General features: G+C 44.2%; 1 protein-coding gene across 1 annotated transcript in view; it reads left to right on the plus strand.

The window, feature by feature from the left end:
- Positions 1 to 21,350, plus strand: part of CACNA2D3 (calcium voltage-gated channel auxiliary subunit alpha2delta 3) — an 899,902-nt gene that overhangs the window by 379,515 nt on the left and 499,037 nt on the right. Inside the window, exon 10 of the mRNA XM_027121113.1 lies at positions 18,043 to 18,132. Within this exon, the coding sequence (XP_026976914.1) occupies positions 18,043 to 18,132 (90 nt within the window). The remainder of the gene's footprint in view (positions 1 to 18,042; positions 18,133 to 21,350) is intronic.

The raw sequence follows: 21,350 nt of genomic DNA on the forward strand, positions 1-21,350 counted from the left end.
TATATATATATATATATATATATATCACTATATCCTGTAGTTTTGCATCGTGTCAGTGGAAGAATACTAGGTAAAAGGTATAAGGCATTTCTCTGTGTTATTTCTGAGAATTGCATGTGGATCTATACTTACCTCAAAATAAAGAGTTTAATAAAAATATTATGAAGTATACAAGTTGATCTTAAAAAGGGGCTTTATCAAATTAGTGCAAGCAGTTGAACAATGTGTGTTAGGTTGCTTTAGTTATCTTAAAAAAAGTTGCTGATTGTAGCTCAGTTTCTAATGGCAAGGGATGTCAGTATTCTTACCTCAAATCTCAGAAGACAAAGCATTTGTTTTTCATTGGAATCTTGGGATATTTTAAGCAAAGATGAGCTCTTTTGGCTAATTTCAACGAATTTCCATTTGTATCATCAAATAGATGTTAGGCCACATACATTAAGGACTCGCATCATGGATGTGACACAGACTAGTAAATTCATAAAAAGCAAAATGATAATTTACATCACCTCACCTAACTGCAAAGTCCTGGGGTGGAAAAGTCTGCACCCAAGGCCTTGAACATGGTGTCAGGAGTCACCCCCACTCCCTCCAGTGCCTCCCCTATGTGTCTTCTTATGGACTCTGATTCTGCAAGGTCAGGTGCACATTCTGGATCCATAATTGCATTTCCAGTGGCTGGAGCAGCCCAGCCAGCAGCCTGGTCCCAGTGTCTACAGCTGTGGCAAGGAGGCAGGCCTGTGTTGGACAGACCTACTTGGTTTTCCAGAAGGAAAAGACTGGGCACCTAGGTCAGTACCTATGAGGTTGATGCTCAGTAGAAGCATGAATGAATGAATGAATGAATGAATGAATGAATAGATAAGCCACCTGGGAGAGGATTCTGGTTGAAAAATTTTTTTTTTCATTTCAGTATAAGACCCACAAAACACTGAAAACAAAAGCATGAAATGCATTACTTTTTTTTTTTTTTTTTGCGGTACGCGGGCCTCTCACTGTTGTGGCCTCGCCCGTTGCGGAGCACAGGCTACAGACGCGCAGGCTCAGTGGCCACGGCTCACGGGCCCAGCCGCTCCGTGGCATGTGGGATCTTCCCGGACCGGGGCACAAACTCGTGTCCCCTGCATCGGCAGGCGGACTCTCAACCACTGCGCCACCAGGGAAGCCCCATTACATTTTAATATAATCAGGATAACCTGAACTCGATTGTGAGTGAAATTATCTGATTCCAGGGTTGATATTCCTCACTACTCTGTCTAGTTCAGTCCAAATCCCTTGAATGGCAGCTTTGAAGCCATTTTCTCATGTTCTTTGTGAAATAGGAATGGGGATTATGACCTTCTGTATAAACCTGTGTACAACAGGCAGTGTGCATGCATGTTGATGCCAACCTTCCATCCTGTGAGTTTAATAATTCTGACTAAAATGTGCCAAATCCTTTGGGATGTTTCATTCTTCACTCAAAATATCCATATATATCCTGACAGGTTCTCATGACAGCCAAATATCATGTCTTTCTTACTTTTTCATCTTATGACGATTTCCCTGGTGGCCACTGTAATGCTACTTGCAGTTAATGAAAGGGTATGAAAGGGCTTCTAGAAGGTGACATCTGGGATTATTATGTCGTGTACCTTCAGTCCAATGACAGTTAACTCTGGTTTCCCAATATTTAGGTGACCTCCTGAAAAATCAAAACTGGATAATTTTAATTAAAACAGTTTGATAAAATTCATCTTAAAAATTTGAAAGAGGAATGAGAGAATCTTGATGTCTTGAAATAAAAGAAAATGTTAGGGCAAAAACACTGGCCTTGGACAGACTAAATAGTCCTGTTTCACAGATTTCCTGTGATTTTGCTTGACATGGCCCATGACACATCATCCCTGAACAAGTGATCTTGAGATTCTATTAAGTTTTTGTTTTTGTCTTTCAAAGTATTGTTTACTGTCTAGAGAGAATTTTGCTTTGCTGCTTTATGTACCAAATAACGGAAATATTCTTTCTTTAAAGAAAGAGAAACCATGACAAATTCGTTGAGCCTGGAGTTTAAATATAGAATTCAAATGAGTAAACTCTTGTCCTAATCTACTTCAGACCTCCTGAACCGTTCATCAGACCTTAAAATGAACCTCCTGTGGTCTCTCTTGGGGGAGGGAGGAAGATTAGTGCTATGGCTTTTCTCTGGTTTTATAATGAAGATGTTCTGAAATCCACTGAATTTCATAGCTCTGTTCAAGATTCATTTGTATTTGCTGCGAAATCAACCAATCTTAGAAACCCATGTCACTGTCATCTTCCTCCACAGTTTTGATCTTTTCCCATGGGATCAGGAGACACTGAACTTCAGTGAATTAACAAAAATGCACATCAGAGTTGCTGGATTTTCCCCAGTATTGTTTCTTCCAGCCTGAACTTTGTCAAAAGAGTCATCCTGGATTCTAAAACTTCCCCCTTCCCATGGCTTTATGGGCATCCAGTGTACAGATGGGTATACATTGTACAGATTTGCCAGTGTTATGGGAGTGAGGGGTATGTTATGAACTGTAAGCAGAAAGTAGCCCTCTGCACATTCGTGAATGTTGCCTGCCCAAACACCAAGGGAGACAAAATTGCAGAGAGAACAAACACTAACCCATTTTTATTCAATTCAAAATTAATAAAAGGTAGTAAGAATTGCATTGCTTTAAAAAATGTCACAGTACATTTAAAAATACAGAGAAAAATTTGGAATAACTTAAATGTAAATAAATTTTTCTGGATCCAAAATAACACAATGAGCTCTAAACAAGAATAAGTTGGGTTTATGTATATTACCACAAAAGAGTGACAATGGTCTATAGTTAGGTGAACTAAAAGCATGACGTTGTACAGCAGATCTCTAGAACTTATCTTGGAATATTGAATTTTTGGGCACCTCCTTATTAAGGCTTCTATCATATGCCTCCTGTTTGCCTATCCATTCTCCTCTTTTGCTATTATGACATTTCCCCCCACCCCTGCCCTCCATCATCTTTCTCTCTCTCCCTCCTTCCTTCCCTCTTTCTTTCCTATTCCAGCCATATTAAAATTCCTATAGCCTAGAAGTCATCGTGCACCCTCTTGAAACCTTACATGTGTTCTGTTTTCCCTGTTTGGAACATACAACTTTGTTCCTTCCTTTTCTCCCACATCTCTTTTGCCCAAATAACTTTTTCATCCTCTGATCTCAGATACAATAACAGTGCCCTCTGTGGTTTCCCCATGATGCCACGTGGCAATCTGGTTTCTCTCTGTCCTTCCCACTAGCCAGGGTCTCCTGGATCTGGTTTCTCTCTGCCCTTCCCACTAGCCAGGGTCTCCTGGATGATTCTGTATTCACCACTGTTTCTACTGCATCAAGCATAGGGCTGGGCTGTGCATAAAGAGCACTGAATGGAGGAAGGAAGGAGCACATCGGATCAAGTCAGTCTCCTGATCAGAGCTCTCCCAAGGTTTCCTATTCCACCTAGAATGAAACCTAACCTTCTTTTCAGTGAGTGCAGTGCCTGCCAACCACTATACGCTCTTTCTTCGTCCACTCTGGGCGTGGAGCTCGTTTCTTTGTCATCCCGCTCTACACCATGCCCACTCCCACCTCCTAAGGGCCTCAGCACCAACTCCTTCTCCTGAAAGAAGTAGAAGCTTTCCTTTTTGGTTAGATCTCAGCCCAGAGGTCACCTTCCCTGACCCCTGCTCCATGCTACCCTGCTCTGACTCATGTGAGCCCTGGTGACAGATGTTCCTTTCTTTTTATTTACTTGTTCTTTTGTCTGTCTCTCACCCACAACCTGAAAGATCTCTCTGTGGACACTCATACTGTGTGTTTTATCACTGCTGCCTCTCTTAGAAGGAGACCTTGCCCATCAAAAGTTCTCAGATATTACTGACTAAATAGGTGAATGAATGGAGAAAGGAATATTCATTTTCTCATCCTGCTATAGTTTAACATGAAGTCTTAGGTCTTGAGAGTAAAAGAAAAAGCTAGAGGTAGGCAAACTGACAGTTGAAAAATGGGAGCTGATAGTCTGATTTTGGGCCGGGGGAAAGACCAAAATCGGTTTAGATAAAATAGCTGGGAGGACATAAGCAACATCAAGGATTTTGATAAAAGTTACAGCAATATATCTATATCCACCAGAGTTACTGTTCAGCATGACAATTTTGAGTTATTGGGGTGAATTTAATTTCAGATCAATAGTCTCTATTTTGGAGAGAGAAGAGTAATATTAGAGGTGGAAATGCCTAACGGTTAAGAACCAAATTAACATGGCTGTGAGTTTGGCCAAGGTGACCAGCTGTGGAGCAGTGTGTGTGTCACCTCACCTCTGTAAGCTGCCTTTTCCCTCCCATCCACAGGTGAGCATCCACTGTCCCCTTCCTTCCTGTACTATCACATAGGACTCTGGGAAAGTTTAACGGGAGAATGGCATTAGGGCGTTTTGCAGGGCCAGCATCTTAACAAATTTGAGTAATTGTTTATTCACTTAAGTAATAATAATAATTAATGATTTCTTAAGAAGTTTTTCTGCCCCAAATGTTAACATGTAGAAAGATAGAGTATATTAAGGCTAAACTGCAGTTCTGAGAACAAGCCACTTCCCAGAGCATCTCTCCTAGAGAGACCAGCCCTTCTGCATGAAGTTCTCATGTGCATATATACCACCAAGCTTTTGACATTTTTAATGGAAACACTTTTGACATTTTTTATTTTTTTTGACATTTTTGACATTTTTAATGGAAACATTTTTAATGGAAACACTCAAACCATTAAGCTAGAATGTGCTGTCCATGATTTCACAAATATTTAGTTAACAATCATGGGAATTGTACCTGGCAGTGTGGCACAGAAACAGTTCAGCACGTGGATGCACACATGTCCTGGGCCATCAGTAAATATAACAATCTGTGAGTAAAATGTGACTGACCCAGAGCATCTGGGCTACCCTAGAGACCACTTCAGGCACTTATAAAAATAATACTGTCCGTGACTATAGTCGAGGTTTTTGGCCAGCATCTAATGTCCAAGAAACCCCTGTCTTACACTAAAACCCAAGTTATTTTTATGGCAGGTGTCACTGATGGGAAGATAGAAAAGAAAGTAGAAATGGCAAGAGGTCCTGCAACACATTGTAAAATCCTGCCTTGTTGAGTGGCAGGTGCAGCCACCGTAGCTATTCTGCTGTAACCTTCTAGAACACTGTGAATGTCAGGGTAATGGGAACCCAGTCATGCCTCCCTCACACCTCGGTTGCGACTCCTTACTTTCCAAAGCCTCGTCTTCTCTCTCCTTTCATTGAATCATCACTAACTCTGGGAGAGGAAGTCACACCCTGCAATCTCATATTTTATGTTGGATGAAATGAATCTAGGGTGACTTGATCAGAATAAAAGACTATTAGGAGCAGCCTTATTAAATTGCTATTTTTGTAGGTTAAAAAATGGTCTGATAGTTCAGCATTTCTCTTAGGTGTTATGGCCAGTCCCTGTTAATTGGGAGGCAACCTCAGGTGTAACACATTAGCCTGTATGCTCCCAATAGGTTGTACAGCTGATTCAATTAATGACTATTAAATGTATAAATTAACTGTACAGGATCCTAAAAGCAAATAAAGTAACTAATTAATAAGAAAAAACCCAAAAACAACCTAGTCATCAGAACAATGGACTTTCATATGCAGATTACCGCAGCAGTGTGGGAAAGCAGCCCTTAGGTCTGCCCTCTAACTTCAATTATTTCTGAGGGATTAAACCTGTTACTTTTGCCAAACATGGTTAAAATGAGCTATGAGAAACCCCCTGAAGGTTTTAATGCCGTGTGACTTCACTCTGTGCTCATTCCTTAGGTCTGGGCCTGGATGCCAGACCATCCGAGGATTAATTAGCACACTGGCCACAGGGGGCAGAGCCTGGGGAGAGTAGGGAGCTGCCAGGGTCTCTGCCTCAGCTGCATCACTGAGCCTGGGGAGGATCATCCAGATGCCAGGCCCAGACCCTCTGCTCTGCCTGCCAAGGCCCTGGTGGTGTAAGCCAGCTGGCACAGAGTGTGCGCAACCCTCGAGTTTGCGGCCAGTTAGTTGCGCGAAACACTTTAGGACCAGGGGTTGGCGCAGGAGGCATTTCTCGAAGGAGCTGTTGTCTGACCTGAACCTTGCCAGTTCTGCATTCTCAAGCAGTGTCTGATGCAGCCTGTCCCCTCCCTGGGGGAGTGAGGTACAATGGCACACTTGGGTAGAAGACCCAAAAGCTAACAGAAGGAAGCTCCTGCAGCCTTGCTCCCTTTACACGTTGTTTGTGCCCTGTTGCTAATTGAAGATCAGTCTCCTCTCCATTAAATGCGTTCAGTGCACAAAGCAGAAGGTATTTTCGCTTGTGTAGCTGCCTCTTCTTATCTTTAGAGAGAGAAGATGTTCTTCTATCTGTAATACTTAAAAGATTTGCTTTATGTCTAGTAACTTTCTAGGGTGTTTGCCTCAAACTCTTGCTGGGTTGAGCTGGATTGACCTCATTTAGCAGCTAGCTGGGTCTTGGAGGGGAGCATCTAGGACAAATCAGTGTGCCTTGGTTGAAACTGATATCTCATGATCATTCCACTAGGGTAGTTAGAAAGTTGCATGCCTGGCTTTTCCTCAAGGACTGGTTTGGTTTGGGGAACTACAGACTGCCGAGTACCCAAGATAATGGGGTATGCTGTGAGACACTGGGGAGGTGCCTCACGAATGGAGCCTCCTGCTGTACTTGGTTTTGGCTTTCCTTCCTTGCCAGCTGTATGAGCCTCCCACGCCATGGCTTCATCATGTGTACATCTAATGAGCCGTGCATGGAAGCTGCAGGTCTTAGAAGGGGCAATTCACTGAGTGCAGCTCTGACCCAATGTCTGGAGCCCTCCCTGTCATTCTGCTCCCAGGATGCTGCACTGGACCTCCTTGCCCAGAGGTTTCTTCACTCATTTTTGTTGATAATCAAATGTTTATCTATCTATCTATATTTTTTGATGATGCCCAGATCGTGTACCCAATGTCTTACACTTGGATTTGTGTGATCCAGAGTAGCTGACCAAGACCACTCACTCACATTTTCATCATGGACATATCATGTTGGATGAGACTGGTCACATTTGGCTAAAAGCATTTTGACTTAAATAATTTCTAAATTCCCATTCTGGTCATCAGGTGGTGAATGATTAAAACTTGGCAGCTGGGCCTAAGAATCCCAAGAACAATATTAAACAATGTGTAGATTCCTAAGCCCATTGGAGATCTACTAGATTAGAATCTGTCAGCCTGGAGCCCCAGAATGTTTTTTAACAAGTTTCCGGGTACTTCTGTTGTGGTCCGTCCATGAACCTACTATTAGACATCATTGGGATCTAGTACACCCCAAAACTTTTGCTCCAGTCACCCCACAGAAATTAGCGATTCTCCTTGGATTTTTTTGGATGTGGAAGCTTCATGAGCATGTACCTTTTTTTTTTAAACATCTTTATCGGAGTATAATTGCTTTACAATGGTGTGTTAGTTTCTGCTTTACAACAAAATGAATCAGTTATATATGTACATATGTTCCCATATCCCTTCCCTCCTGCGTCTCCCTCCCTCCCACCCTCCCTATCCCACCCCTCCAGGCGGTCACAAAGCACCGAGCTGATCTCCCCGTGCCATGCAGCTGCTTCCCACTAGCTATCTACCTTATGTTTGGTAGTGTATATAGCAGGTACCTTCTGATCTCTCATTACTGTTTCCATTCCAAGCCTTGGGAGCCTGATTTAAATGTATGAGTTATTTTTGGAGTTAAAATATTAAATATTTTCATGGTTAGGAGATGCCTTCTAAAACTCTTCATTTTTCCTGATATTTGACACCAGCTAATTTTAATAGCTGGCTTATCAAACTAATAGCTGTGAAGGACTCCGTGTACAGTTCCCAGTTAAGGATAAAATGCTGTGTTTTAGCCTTTTAGGACACTGGGAAATAAAACCAGGCATTGACGAACATGAGTAGACATTTATGTAGAGACAAAAGTCTGTGAATGGAGACAGTCTTCTAATACAATGCCAAGTTCCTGTCCCTATGTCTGCCCCAAGCCAAGCTGACATCAGGACTGGCTAAATAATTTGCAGGGCCTAGTGCGAAATGAAAATGAGGGGCCGCTTGTCCAAAAATTAAGAATTGCAGGGTGGTGGCCGCAGATCATTAAACCTGGGCCCTTCTAAACATGGGTTCCTGTGTGAAGCCAACCCTGGAATTGGTCTCATTTATTAGCTCTGAGAAATATTTCCTCTTTTTTTACCTGTTTATAAGATGGCTTCAAAAGAGCATCTACATAATAATAAGAAGAAAAGAGTTCTGAACTACTGTACAAAATTTTGAGGTAGGTAGACTCAGTTTTAGGGTTCTGTCTTTTTTTTTTTTTGAACCAGTGTTAAATTTGTTTCTACTTCACTTGTGTGAAAGTTTATCCGACCACTAGAGGTATATCTCTTCTTTACTACCACCCCAGAAGGAGCTTCCATTGGGATCTTTTAAAAAACACCAGCCCCATAATCTGAGATTTCAAGCTGGAGTTGAAGCAGTGCAGTGCCTGCTGTTGTTTAGACATTTCCATTGTCTGAAGTTGAAGGTTTTTGTGGGTGCTCCCCCTCTGTTCGGTGTCACTATCAACAAACGTGTGGAAAGAAGAAATAAGCACAGATGAGGACAAGCTTCAATCAGCTCTGCCTTAATTAGCGAGTCGGTTGCATTTGTAGCACAGGCAGAATCAATTAGGGAGCTGGGCTAGGAGACAGCACTGGCCCTGCCATCCGCCCAGCCTGGAGAATGTACATAGGTGGCTCCACCCAAGAGGAAGAGATGCTGTCCCTGGCCTCCTCCTAAACAAGGCTCCAAGACTGCTTATTTCACCCAACTGTTTTTAGTTCTTTTATTTTCCAAGAATTCCTCCTATCTGCCAGGCTCTCTCTGCCTCATCTATCCACTCTCTTCCTTTCTTTCAAGGGCCTGCCCCTCTGAGGTGTCATTTTGTGGGTTTTTCTGGTTCCCTTGAAGGCAGGGACCATCTCTTCCACTGTCCCTACTGCTCCAGGTCAAGAGTGAAGCATGCAATGGGCACTTGATAGCATGTCTGTCTGTCGTATGGAGCAACCTGGTATTTCTGCAGATTGAAAGGTGGCTTCAAGGCTGATTCCAAAATTTGGAATTCTTCCACAAATGTGGACATGCTAGGAAGAGGGGGCTCATCTACAGCATTGAGGCTTTGTCTGTGTAATAATGCTTTCATTTTTAACATTTCTTATTATACAAAATAATAAAGAATGTTGATAGGCAAAAGGAAGAAAATTTTAAAAGTCACATGTAATCTTACCAAAAAGAACTCACTATAATACCATTGTGTTTATCCTGAAGGCCGTTATATCAGATATATGTGCTTTAAAAAAAGGTAGATTGTAACTTCTTTAAATGTCTTTTAAAATTAATAGCAAGTTGTGATAACCCTTCTAGTCCCTGAAATACTCTTTACAATATTTTAGATGGCTACAGAGCATTTCAACCTCCTTATTGTTGAAAATATAGTTTGCTTTCCTTTTTTTTGCTCCTATAAATAATGCTGTAATAAGCATCTGTGTATAAATATTTGCATATTTTCTTGATTAATTCCCTATAAGAAATTCATAGAATTGAACTTGGGTCCAATCATATTTAACTTTTGCATTCATATAAGGCTTTTTATATATTTTAGTTTGTCCATTGATTCAACAAGTATTCGAGTGTCTGCCTTGGGCTAGCTAGGCACCATAAGGGTGTTGGGGCTATAATGTGAGCAAGACAAATGAAGTCCTTTCTCTCATGGAGATGCCAACTATAAATATACATCTCTTCATAGCTGAAGTTTTCAGGGCTTGTCATTGTGTTTGGAATGAACTAAAGCTGTGACTTCTGTCTGGTCTCATATACTACAGTTGATGAAAGCCTCCTTCCTCCAAGAAGCAAACTTGAATCAAATCAAGGTTTTTATAAAGTTTATGAACTTGGACCTTCAGAAATGTCAGAAAGATGTGAAGAGTGAGGGCCTGCCTGTTTACACACACACAACAGCATCTTGCCAGGCAAGACACAAAGCAAGTGCTTCTGTCCAAGTAGCATTTGGACTGTGGCTTTCCTCAGTGTCTGGAAGGTTCTCAGAATTGGCTCCCTCAGAGGCCTCACAAGGAGGATGATGAACTGATAAGGCAGGGAGTCCTCCTGGACCCCACCTTGCCCTGCTGTGCAAAGCTTCTGTGGAGGCACCGGTTCCACTTCAGGTATTTCCAGATTGCAGAGAATATCCAATTCTGTGCTCATCATCATCATCTTACATGGGATAGTTAGTGCTTCTGCCATTGAAATGAGGTTGTAGCTCAACTGACTACCTGGTATGAATTAATACTCATTGTTCACATCTAGGAGATCCATCTTGTCTCTAATTTGGCGCTAGTATTAAACATCTACTACCTCCAGACACTTCAATTTGTAATATACACCGTTAAGGAGAAATGGGGACTGACTCAGACACAGTTCTATCAGGTCTGTACTTTCTCCCCCAAATTGCAAACATCTGGACCTGCCTCTTTAAAACCAGCTTTATTGGGCTATTGTGTTTTCACGTTTGAGAAACACAGTCTGCCTTCCCCACTGGAATCTAATGACAGTCTAATTCACTTTGTGGTAGTGGTGTCACAAGATGTGTACAAGTGCTTCTCTCTGCAGCATGTAGAGGGGGAGCACACGTAGTGAGAAGATAAGAAACAAAGGGTAGCTTTCCCCAGGCAAGAAAAATCACAATATGTCCCTAAAGAGTTAGAGAAAAGGGTTTCTGGAAAATAGGTGGTCCAGGGGGTGGTTTGAGACCTAGCAGAAAAGAAAGCGTGTACCCAAGACAGAAGAGAAGGTAATACTGATGACCACAGCATTTATTGGGTGCTTTATATACATCAGCCTCAGCTTAAGTACTCATGCCCTAGGTCCGTGACATATGTGCCCAAAAGATGGTGTAAAATTAAGCCAGGGGCTTTCTCAAACTCCACTGGAGCATGGGAGAATTATCCCAGGGTTGGGGGTGAAGGAGAGTTTGTTGTCAGGAGGAATTACATCATGATGAAGAGTCCATATTTATGTGAAATCATCTCGTGGCCTAGTATCAGTCAGGTCGGAAGGCAGGAATGGAAATCCTCTGGGCCTCTGACAAACAACCTACTGCAGTTTGGGTTTGGAGCTTGTTGGCGATGGGACCATTGCAATGTGTGAAGGCTTTTTTGGAAATTTCCATGAGGAGTTTGGCGTCAGAATGAGACAGACATGATCACTGGGACACTGCTCCTCTATTCAGTCTGATTTTATATTGACATGAGCAGTATCCCTATTTTAGGAGAAGGCGAGTGGCACCATATCTGTTACCCATAGAGCTGAAGATTGGAGAGCTTCCACAGAGCACTCATACCTCTAGCTCCTTAATTTTAGATTGTCACCTGGTGGCCACAATACAAAGTAACCTAACAAAGCCAAGCATGTTTGATGAACACCTGCTCTCTAGCTATCTATCAGAATTCTGCACTCCCTGGGCACTGACAGATGCTAGGTGTGACCCAGGCAGCAAGAAACAGGGACCTGCACACTTCCCATATCTCCTTCGCTCACATGCACAATCTTGTTCCATTGGATCTCATCAAAAAACATAGATTCAACAGTAAAATTATTAAGAATTTCAAGATAGTGACAGCGTAGCATTAAACCAAGCATGGGCCCTTTGAGCATGGGGCGCTCTGTGGCTGCATATGTCATGTACCCATGAAACCAGCCCTGCATGACATCCCTAGGGCTCTGTATGCTGCATCTTGTCAGGGATGTGGAGAGCTGCACCCTGTGTATTGGAAGGGGCCGATTGCATATGGGTTTAGATATGGGGCTCTGCACTTTGAAACCCACCTTCCTCTTACTTGCTCTGCCATCCTGGGCAAGTATTTCACCATTCTAAGCCTCCATTTGCCTACGTGTAAAATAGGAACCTAATAGTACCTTTTAGGGGTGTTTAGGAGGATCAAGTGAGGTTATGGATGAAAAATACCCAGTGCCCAGCACACAGTTATCATCCGGCCAGTGCTGGCTGCCATTGGAGGAATTGGGTGAGGCAATTTCTGCAAGCCTTCCCATGGCTGCAGCAACCCTTGTCCAGATGTAATGGGCACAAAATTTGGGTCTGCTGAACTCAAGTGACCTGGATGGGCATCATTGATAGGTGGTTGTTAGCCTTTCCCCCAAGTAACCCCAGCCAGGACCACTGGCTCTCAGTGACTCTGTGGATGGGGAATTGTGTTGTCTCCCGATGGCCACTTTATATATTAATCCCCTGCTTTTAATTGGGAGGGCTCAAACATTCCATTATAATTACATAGGGAAAAACATGATTGCTATTATCACAGAGAGAGTTATCAGTATTGGTTCAACTAAATCAAATGCTGGTGGAGGGAGAGGGTTGTTTTCCAGGACCCTCCACTGGCCTGGATGTTGTGACTGTTTCACAGAGATAAGCAGCCTCGCCGTGCCTGCTGGCATCAGGCATAGGCAGCCGTGGCGCTCGTGCTGGTTCATCTCCCCAGGCTTTAAGCTGCACTAATTGCTTTGGAAGCGAGGCCTTCTCCTGAGCAGCAGCATATGCTGCATGAGTGCCTAAAGCAAAGATAAAAAGCCAGCCGCCTCCTCCTTTATTGAAGTTTAATAATAAAATGGAACCGTCACCATTCCCAATAAATGGTTTATTTTAATTTAGAAAAATAATGGAAACTGGCCACCTTCTGGCACACAGTTGTTGAGGACTCTTTTCCTGGCTTGGCTAATTCTGAACCTCCTGTTCTTTGGTAGCTTGCTCTGAAAGACACTGAGGCCTTGGTGTCGGTAAAATCAACCATGTGTCTCTCCATTTAATAAAACCTGGCCCTTAAAGGGTGAAATAAGTCATTTTTCAAGGTGGATTAGACTGTAAAGTTGTAAACCAGGAAGCTGACATAGGTGTTTAAGGTGTAAAGTTTTGCAGGATTTTTTTTCAAATATTTCTTTTAACAAATATGAAATTAAAGTAGTCTCACATGTTTCTGTCATTGCAGTTCTTTCAGATGATTTTTCCTGTAATAATAGTGAGAGGTCAGCTTGATAGCTCTTGCATTAAGAGGGAAAAGAAGGCATAGATGAAGGCAGTATCTTTACTAAGGCTTATAGAGGGGGTGAGTGGCAGAGTGGGAGTTGGAATTCAGGACATCTGGCTCCTGCTTGCTGCTTCTAAGGCACTGATGCTCTCACCTTTCTACCCAATACACAGAAGCTTTCCCATCCCCATTTCATAGGGAGCAAAATTGAGGCCTGAGAGCCAAAGCTACTTGCCTCGGGGTGTCATAGCCGGTAAATGGACTAGCCAGAACTAGGACTCGGTCTCTTGAATCCCAGTTCAGTTTGATTCTTGCGAAGTCCATGGGGTCTATATACCAGTTGCTAACATACAAGTATAATATGATTGTATTAAATATAAACATTTTTGATCTTACAGTAAGTCGCCAGACCTGAGAATAGGAAAAGAAATCTGTATTGATAAGAAGGCTGCAGGGCAGTCAGCCAGGCCCCTTCATTCCCTTTCAGACACTACCCTTGGAGTGCACACAATTAGAGTTCATCTTCAGCAAATTACTCCAGGCCATGGGGAGCAAAAGCCATGGCTGTTCCATCCATGTGCCCCACGAGTGTGCTGTGTAGGAAGTGCCTGTCTTTGTCTGGCATGGGTACTCAGACAATGTGCAAACCAGGTAATGCAATGACAGTGATTAAGAAGGGGAGGAGAGGGGCATAGATGAGATGAGAAGGATCATTGTAATGCAAGGGGGTCTTTGGGGAGGTATTGTCTCAGCCAGGGTTATTGTGATGGGCTTGGTCATCAAGGTCCTTTGGATTGAGTGGCCTGAATACAGCTAAATCTGGTCAGGCAAAGAGGCAAATTTATTGACTCGCTTACCTGAGAAAACTAAGCATGGCTGGATCTAGGGGCTCAAGCCATGCTGTCTTGACTGTATCTCACCCCCTTCCATTGTGGGCTCTGTTCTTCTTGGCTGTTACCTTTATTCAGATGATCTCTTCCTGTGCAGTGGCTGCTGGCAGGACCAGCCTGACTCCCTGACCTCTCAGTAATCTCAATGGAGAGAGTCTTCTTCCTCACGTTCCAGTAGAAGCCCAACTGTGGCCTCTGGGATGGAATTCACAGACTGGACAGGGCTGATCAAAGGGCCCACCCCTTGATCTGGGAAGGAGAGAGAGAGATGTTAGCCTCATCCAATTTATATAAATTATGGGGTGGCGGGGAAGAAGGAAAATCAGAAGAAGGGGAAAGGATGCTGGACAGGCAAAATCACACATAGCCACTGGCCTTAGAGTTTCCTCTGACTCACCATTAGTCAAGAGGAAGGACCAGACTAGCCCTTGTGTCTCCAGGTCAGTATTATCCAATAGAACTTTATGTGATGATGGAGATATTCTTTAATCTTCACAGTCCAGTGCAGTGACCACCAACCATATGGGGCTGTTGAGCATTTGAAATGTGGCTTGTGTGATCAAGGAACTGAGTTTTTAATTTTAGGTAATTTTAATTAAATTTAATGTAAATAGCTACACGTAGCTCATGGCTACCATAATGGACAGAGCAGCTCTTAGTGGAGGTCATATTGCAGGAGATGGTTCCCTGGAAGGCAAGACCCCCTGTCCCCGCTTTGGAGGAGAGTTGGGCTGAGGGTTAAATGCAGAGCGTGGAAGACCAGGATGATGAAGTTGAGTTGGTTTAGGTTGTGGAGTAGGAGGAAAGGGAGTTTGGTTGTGAGGGAGAGGACAGGGAGGAAGAAATAAAGGGAGAAACTTTCATCTGTGACATCATTTGGAAACCTCTAACTTGAGGAAATATTTTTTCTGTCTCATATATGAACCCAGTTTCTACCAGGAAGAAACAAAATCACAATTGACCTTGTTATAATAGCAAATTGAGGGGAATTCCATGACGTGTTATTGCATTTTACTCTAAATGTCCAACAATAAAAGCAACCATTGCCTGAAGCAACATTCTGCACATGACATGCAGCTACACATGGAGTAAAAGAAAAATTGGTGTGTTATTTAAAAAAACTGTAAACTTGTGTGATTGAACACAATTAAATGCAGTAGACAGAAATGACATCAAATGAATAGAACGAACCAAGGCAGCGTCCAGTCACTGGGATGTGAATCTGGGGCCGGTTAAAGACCAGACTTTCTGATGTGCCTGTCATCCTGCTCTGTGTCCTGTAGGGTATGTTGGGGCCACCCTGAGGTGGTGCTTGTCAAGCCTAAGTCCTCTTGGTGGTCACCACTCACCCACAAGTCGGGTTTCCAAGGGTGGAGGTTCTTGGAGAAGGCAGACTGATTTGCTCTGATCCCCTCTTGCCCACCTGCAGCGGGATGCATGGGCTTCCGCAGATTCAGTCAGTTTCCTAGGTTTGTCCACCGAGTGCTCATGGAGAACATGCCATGAGCTCGGCATCCTGTTGGGCCTTAGGCATCAAGCAAGAATAACAGAGAAGCAGGAAACTTGGTTCCTGGATGTGTGGTTTGCCTGGGTCCCTGGTCCTCAGCATGCCACTTGATAATCACCTGTAGACTCAGCTGCAGCCCAAGTGCAGGGATTAAGAGCAACCATACTGGAGACAAACTGGCCAGGTGTATGTCAAGCTCATAGCCAGTGCCTGGCATGCAGGCTATCCCCCCCACCCCCCACCAAAAAAAAAAGAGCAGCAGGTGTGTAGTGGAAAGAAGGAAGGCATGAGAGCCGCTGAAGCCAACCTGGGTAGAACCTGTGCCAGGCAGCTTGGAGGTATGTGAATTTAGGCGCAGTACTGGACCTCAGTCTTAGCATCTGCAGAGTGGGATGATGGAACTTCACAGGGTTGTTGTGAGGACCCAGTTGACTGGTGTTTGTTAAGGACCTAACACAGAGCAGGCTTCCAGAACCGCGGCTGCTCTGGTAAGCATGAGATCATGGTTGCTGGAAGGGTTGGACCAGGGAGGAGGTCTTGTGGGTGGTATGAGGATCCCCAGGGTGATTTGCCAACTTCACATCCAGCTTTGATTCATGTTAGGCTTAGGTGTCATTAAAGCTGATCACCAGGGCTTCCCTGGTGGCACAGTGGTTAAGAATCCGCCTGCCAATGCAGGGGACACGGGTTTGAGTCCTGGTCCGGGAAGACTCCTCATGTCGCGGAGCAGCTAAGCCCGTGCGCCACAACTACCGAGCCTGCACTCTAGAGCCCACGAGCCACAACTACTGAAGCCTGTTCTCCTAGAGCCCATGCTCTGCCACAAGAGAAGCCACTGCAATGAGAAGCCCATGCACCGCAACAAAGAGTAGCCCCCACTCGCCACAACTAGAGAAAGCCCGTGTGCAGCAACGAAGACCCAACACAGCCAAAAATAATAAATAAATAAATTTATTTTTTAAAAAATAAGTAAAGCTGATCACCATAAGGATCCCACTCAAGCTTTCCAGTCCAGTTTGCCAGCAAACCTGCAGTCCATCCTGATGACCAGAAACCCCAGGCAGAGCAGCATCTTAGAACCATCAGTCATGTCCTAGGATCAGTCTCTATGATGCTTCGATCACTTTCGGAGTCCTCAGGCAGACACATTATGAGTGGGTGTCACCATGTGGATGCTGATGGCACACTTGGAGCACTGTTGGGTCTCAGGCACAGTAGGAGAAAGGAAGCCACTCCTAGGCCAGGACGTCACTGGCAAACCTTTACCACTAACCCAGCCCTCTTGCCCCTCTCCCTCCTAGTGACTTTTCCAGCCATTTCCCCAGCAGACAAGGGTATAGATGCCTTTGGAAAGAGAATAATTCATTTCAATAGAAAAGATACAGTTTTGGAATGGGTCAGTTGGAAAGTGATGCCAGGTGCTGTGTTGCTGTGGACATAGGCTTTGGGCCAGTGACCATCATGTACATTCCTGTGTACCTGGGCATGCACCTGGGCCCGCTCTTGCCTCTTTGTTGGGAAGCAGAAATGTTTGGGTTTCACAGTCACTTTCTTTGTCCCCTTTACTTTCCAGCTAATGCTGGGCTTCTGTGGAACGGACATAGCAGGAGGTCCTGGGGCTGCTCCTGAAGAGGCTTCTTCCCATCTGCCTGTTCCTCGAAGCCCTCTCTATTTGTAGCCTGGATTTCCTTTCCATAGTCACAGTTCTCATGCTGTGATCCAGTCTCTAGCCTCACTCTTTGGCTCTTTGGAGGTGGCTATTGAGCACCTTCTGTGTATCAGAAACGTGGTAGATGTAGGGGACAATAGACAACCAGACATGCCATGTCTTAGGAACATCACAGTCTTAAGTGGGGAGGGAATCTAATCAGGCGATTACACACCTGAAGTGCTAAGTGCATGGTGGATCTGAGCCTGGTGTGCCAGCCTGGGCTTGCAAGGAAGCATTCCAGGCTCTCAGGTGGGTGTTCTGGGAAGGTTCCCAGGGCAGGAGGGGGTGACGTTCAAACTGAGACCCCAAAAGTAGGTAAGAGAGACCATCACGATGGGGAGGGGAGGGCAGAAAATGGATGGAGAGTGTGTTCCCAGTGGAGGGAGGGCATGCATGGAGTCTTAAAAAATCATCAAGAGTGGGAAAATAGAGGGTGGGAGAGTGGAGAGTCATGGGAGATGAAACTGGAGAGGAAAGCAGGAATTTTCAACAAATTGCATACTTTTCACCAAAATCTGAACTACTTTTCCCCTAAAATGTAATCAAAGCTAAAAAAAATACACATGGAAGGTAAATTTTATATTGAATATGTTCTTATGTTTTGAATTTGAAAGGCAGAAGCCAAATTATGACCATTTGGGTCTGAGAATCATTGGTTTTGCCTTGGCATGTGCTTGTTCATTCAAGGTTGGTGTTTCATATAACAGGACAGATGCTAATGGATTTTTTTGCTTTGCTGTTTCAGCACTTCAGGGAGCATCTAGACAAACTTTTTGCCAAAGGAATCGGAATGCTGGATATAGCTCTGAATGAGGCCTTCAACATTCTCAGTGATGTAAGCTCCTCTTTGATTTGCCTTTCTTTTCTCCAGGAGAATAGATGGGATTTTTTAAAAAGTTGTGGACCAGCATTATTGTTAGCCCTGGCTGTCACTGAGCAGTATTCACAGGCATAGAATGTGGGGAAGGTAAGGCTGGCCATATGAGTGATCTGGTGAACCAGGTCCACCTGGTGAAGCCATACCAGCCCCCTGCTGGGCAGAGTTGATGGTGCAGTCTGGTCAGGGGACTCACCTGACACACTCATTGACTCTGGGGCTGTTAGTGTCTCAACACTAGAGCACCATCTAATGCAGATTTCTTTTCACCTGAAAAACTCTCAGTTTCTTCATGGAGTAGACTCACTTCTTACTGTGTCACACTGAGTCCCTGCCTGTGGCACTGTTCAGAGGGAGAAGGGCTTCTCTGTGTGGTGTTTAGGGAGTGCTACAAGCTCTACCTATCCCTTCCTCCAGCCCCCTGGAGATTCACAGTACGCAGTGCACACTCAAGGCTTCAGTAAGTACTGCAAAAAAGAATGCCGCTTCACCTGCTGTCTCTCCCACTTCTTTGAACAAAGAATCCTTTTTTCAAGTAGCACCTGTTAACATCCTGTGAAATATGTTGGGGAAGCTTGGGTTGGTTATTCTTCCCCTTGAATGCAATTGTGTTAGGCTAGAACAACATGCATCTTTGTGATCTTTTTACTCTGGGAGGGCAGTAGGAAAAGAAATGACTATATTAATGCAGGTTCTGTATCATTTATTTAACTACTATATATTGCATGCTCTTTAGTGTCAGACACTGGGAATAATACACCAGTGAACAGAATAGACAAAGGGTTTGCTTTAATGGACCTAACATCCTACTGAAAAGGTCAGCAACCTATGGCCCAGGAGACAAATCAGCCTGCATCTTGTTTTTGTAAGTAATGTCTTATTGGAGCACAGCCATGCCCACCTGATTATGTATAGACTATGGCTGTTCTTGCACTACAATGGCAGAGTTGATTAGTTTCAATAGATACCATGTGGCCTGTAAAACCTAAAACATTTACTATGTTGCCCTTTACAGAGGTTTTCTGACCCCAGTTCTAATGGGAAGAGACACATGAAGTGAGTAGTCTTAAGGAGAACAATAGCACCACTGTTTCAGTGTGATAGGACTTGCTTCTTTACACAGTGAGGTCAGGGAAGAGCTCTCTGATTATGTGATGTTGGAGTAGAGACCTGAAGGAAGTGAAGGAGCAGCCATAATGGATATCTTGAGGAAGAAATTTCCAACAAGAGGAACAGCAAATGAAAAGGCCCTGAGGCAGGGACGTTTGACATATTTGCAATACAGCAAGGAGACCAGTGTGACAAGAGCAAAGTGGGGAAGAAAGAGTGTACTAAGAAATGAGATCACGGAGGTAGCAGGATCATGTGGACCTAATAGACACTAGTGAGGACTTTGGCTCTTGCTCTGCATAGGATGGAAAGTCATTGGAGTCTGAGCAGAGAATGACACAATCCAACTTGGATTTTAACAGTATCCACCGGCTGCTGTATTGATAAACAAGGACAGTAGCCGGAAGGACATTATCTAAGTGACATATAATGGTGGCTTTGGATGAGGGAGGTAGCAGTTAAAATGTTAAGGAGCAGAAAAATAGAAACAACTCTAGGTATTTCAAACAGCAGAAGTTGAACTCAGAAAGTTGGTTGCACAGGGGATGGAAAAGCTGAGAAATCAAACAAAGAATGAAACAATCCATGGATTAGTACCAGCAGGAGGTAGCTCCTCTCTAGGGCAGGAAGGACAGCAGGATGGAGGGATGCCATCAGAGCCTCCTCATTGTGGCTGTCCAGATGGGAACAAAACCATGGAGGGGGCTGCCCAGCACAAGCTGGAATCCTGGGGAGAAGGGCCTGTCCTGTGGAAGCTAGTGCCTTGGAGGAGATGCTGCTATTGCTGGAAAATGCCCAGGCCCCCAAAGCAGAGAGAAAGGGAGAAATGACTTAGAAATACCTTGGCTTCTCTCTTGTGGCCTTCAGTGTTTGTTCTCCTTAAGACGAAACTTGTCAAAACTGTTGGAGAGCCTGGGAAATGTGGTTTTCAGGAAAAAGACACATGGGGTGGAGCTGAAAGCAAACAAGTGACAGCTATGTTGAGCTGTCGCAGGAGCTGGGAGACCAGCTGGAGGCTCAGAGGCCTCGCCTCTAGGTAGCTCTCTGGGCGGCCTGCTGTCAGTTTCCAGGTGGGCATTCACCCAGCACTGCACTTGTTTTGGTGGTCAGTTATGCCTGACTCCATAACTTGAGTTTTTCCCACTCAGCTACAATGGCCTCTCAAGCCAAGGGTAGGCCCTGATTCTAGACTCTTTTACCAATAATATCTACTCACACATAGAAGGCCATTTACGTCTCAGTCCTGAGCCAGTATCATGTACAACTGCAGAGGAGAGAAACATAAGGAGGGAGGGTGTCATTTCAGCTTCCTTCATACAAATTGGAGGCCCTTCCTTCTCACCTCGCTCCAAAGTGCTGTTGGCTACAGATAATTAGCATTTATGTACAACTCGGTGTTTGGGACAGCGCATGCCTATTAACAGCGTGTTAATAATTAATAAACATAACTGACCAGAGTCAAGGACCAAGTTACATCTTTAAATTCTGCTTTGAACCCTGGGTAGGCACCTTCTCAGGACTGGGAGATGCTGAGCCCTTCATCTCAGCAGGCTTTTGCTAGGGGGTGATATTGAAAGGACTTGCCACATTTGGGAAACTGGTTCTCTTTATTTCTAAATCCTGGTGTCTAGTGCAGGGGGGCGGCTACTCTGAGCTGGGGAGTCCCTTGCTTGGAAATGTGCCCTGCAGATTTCTGTTTTTCCTGTTCTTTGGCAGAAGTGGTAAAGGAGTGGAGAGTTAGGAGACACTTCTTGTATTTAAATTTGTGGCTTCTGGAGTCAGGCAGGCTGGGCTGAGAAGCCTGACTCAGAACTTGCTGTGTGACCTTGAAAAAAACTCTGCTCGGTTTTGCCTTTATTTTCCTCATCTGTAAAATGGGGATAGGAATAGACCCAGCACTGGCCACTTAATTTGTGAAGCCCAGTGCAAAATGAAAATGCAGGCCCTTGTTCAAAAGTTAAAAAGAATTTTAGGAGAGTGACAGCAGAGTGTTCAACTAAGTGTGGGGCCCTGTACAGCTATGCACGTCACATGCCATGAAGCTGACCCTGCTGGATGGGGGCTGA

This window comes from Aethalodelphis obliquidens, unplaced genomic scaffold (genome assembly GCF_003676395.1).
Source record: "Aethalodelphis obliquidens isolate GAN/ISIS:26980383/991018 unplaced genomic scaffold, ASM367639v1 scaffold22, whole genome shotgun sequence".
NCBI classification, from domain to species: domain Eukaryota; kingdom Metazoa; phylum Chordata; class Mammalia; order Artiodactyla; family Delphinidae; genus Aethalodelphis; species Aethalodelphis obliquidens.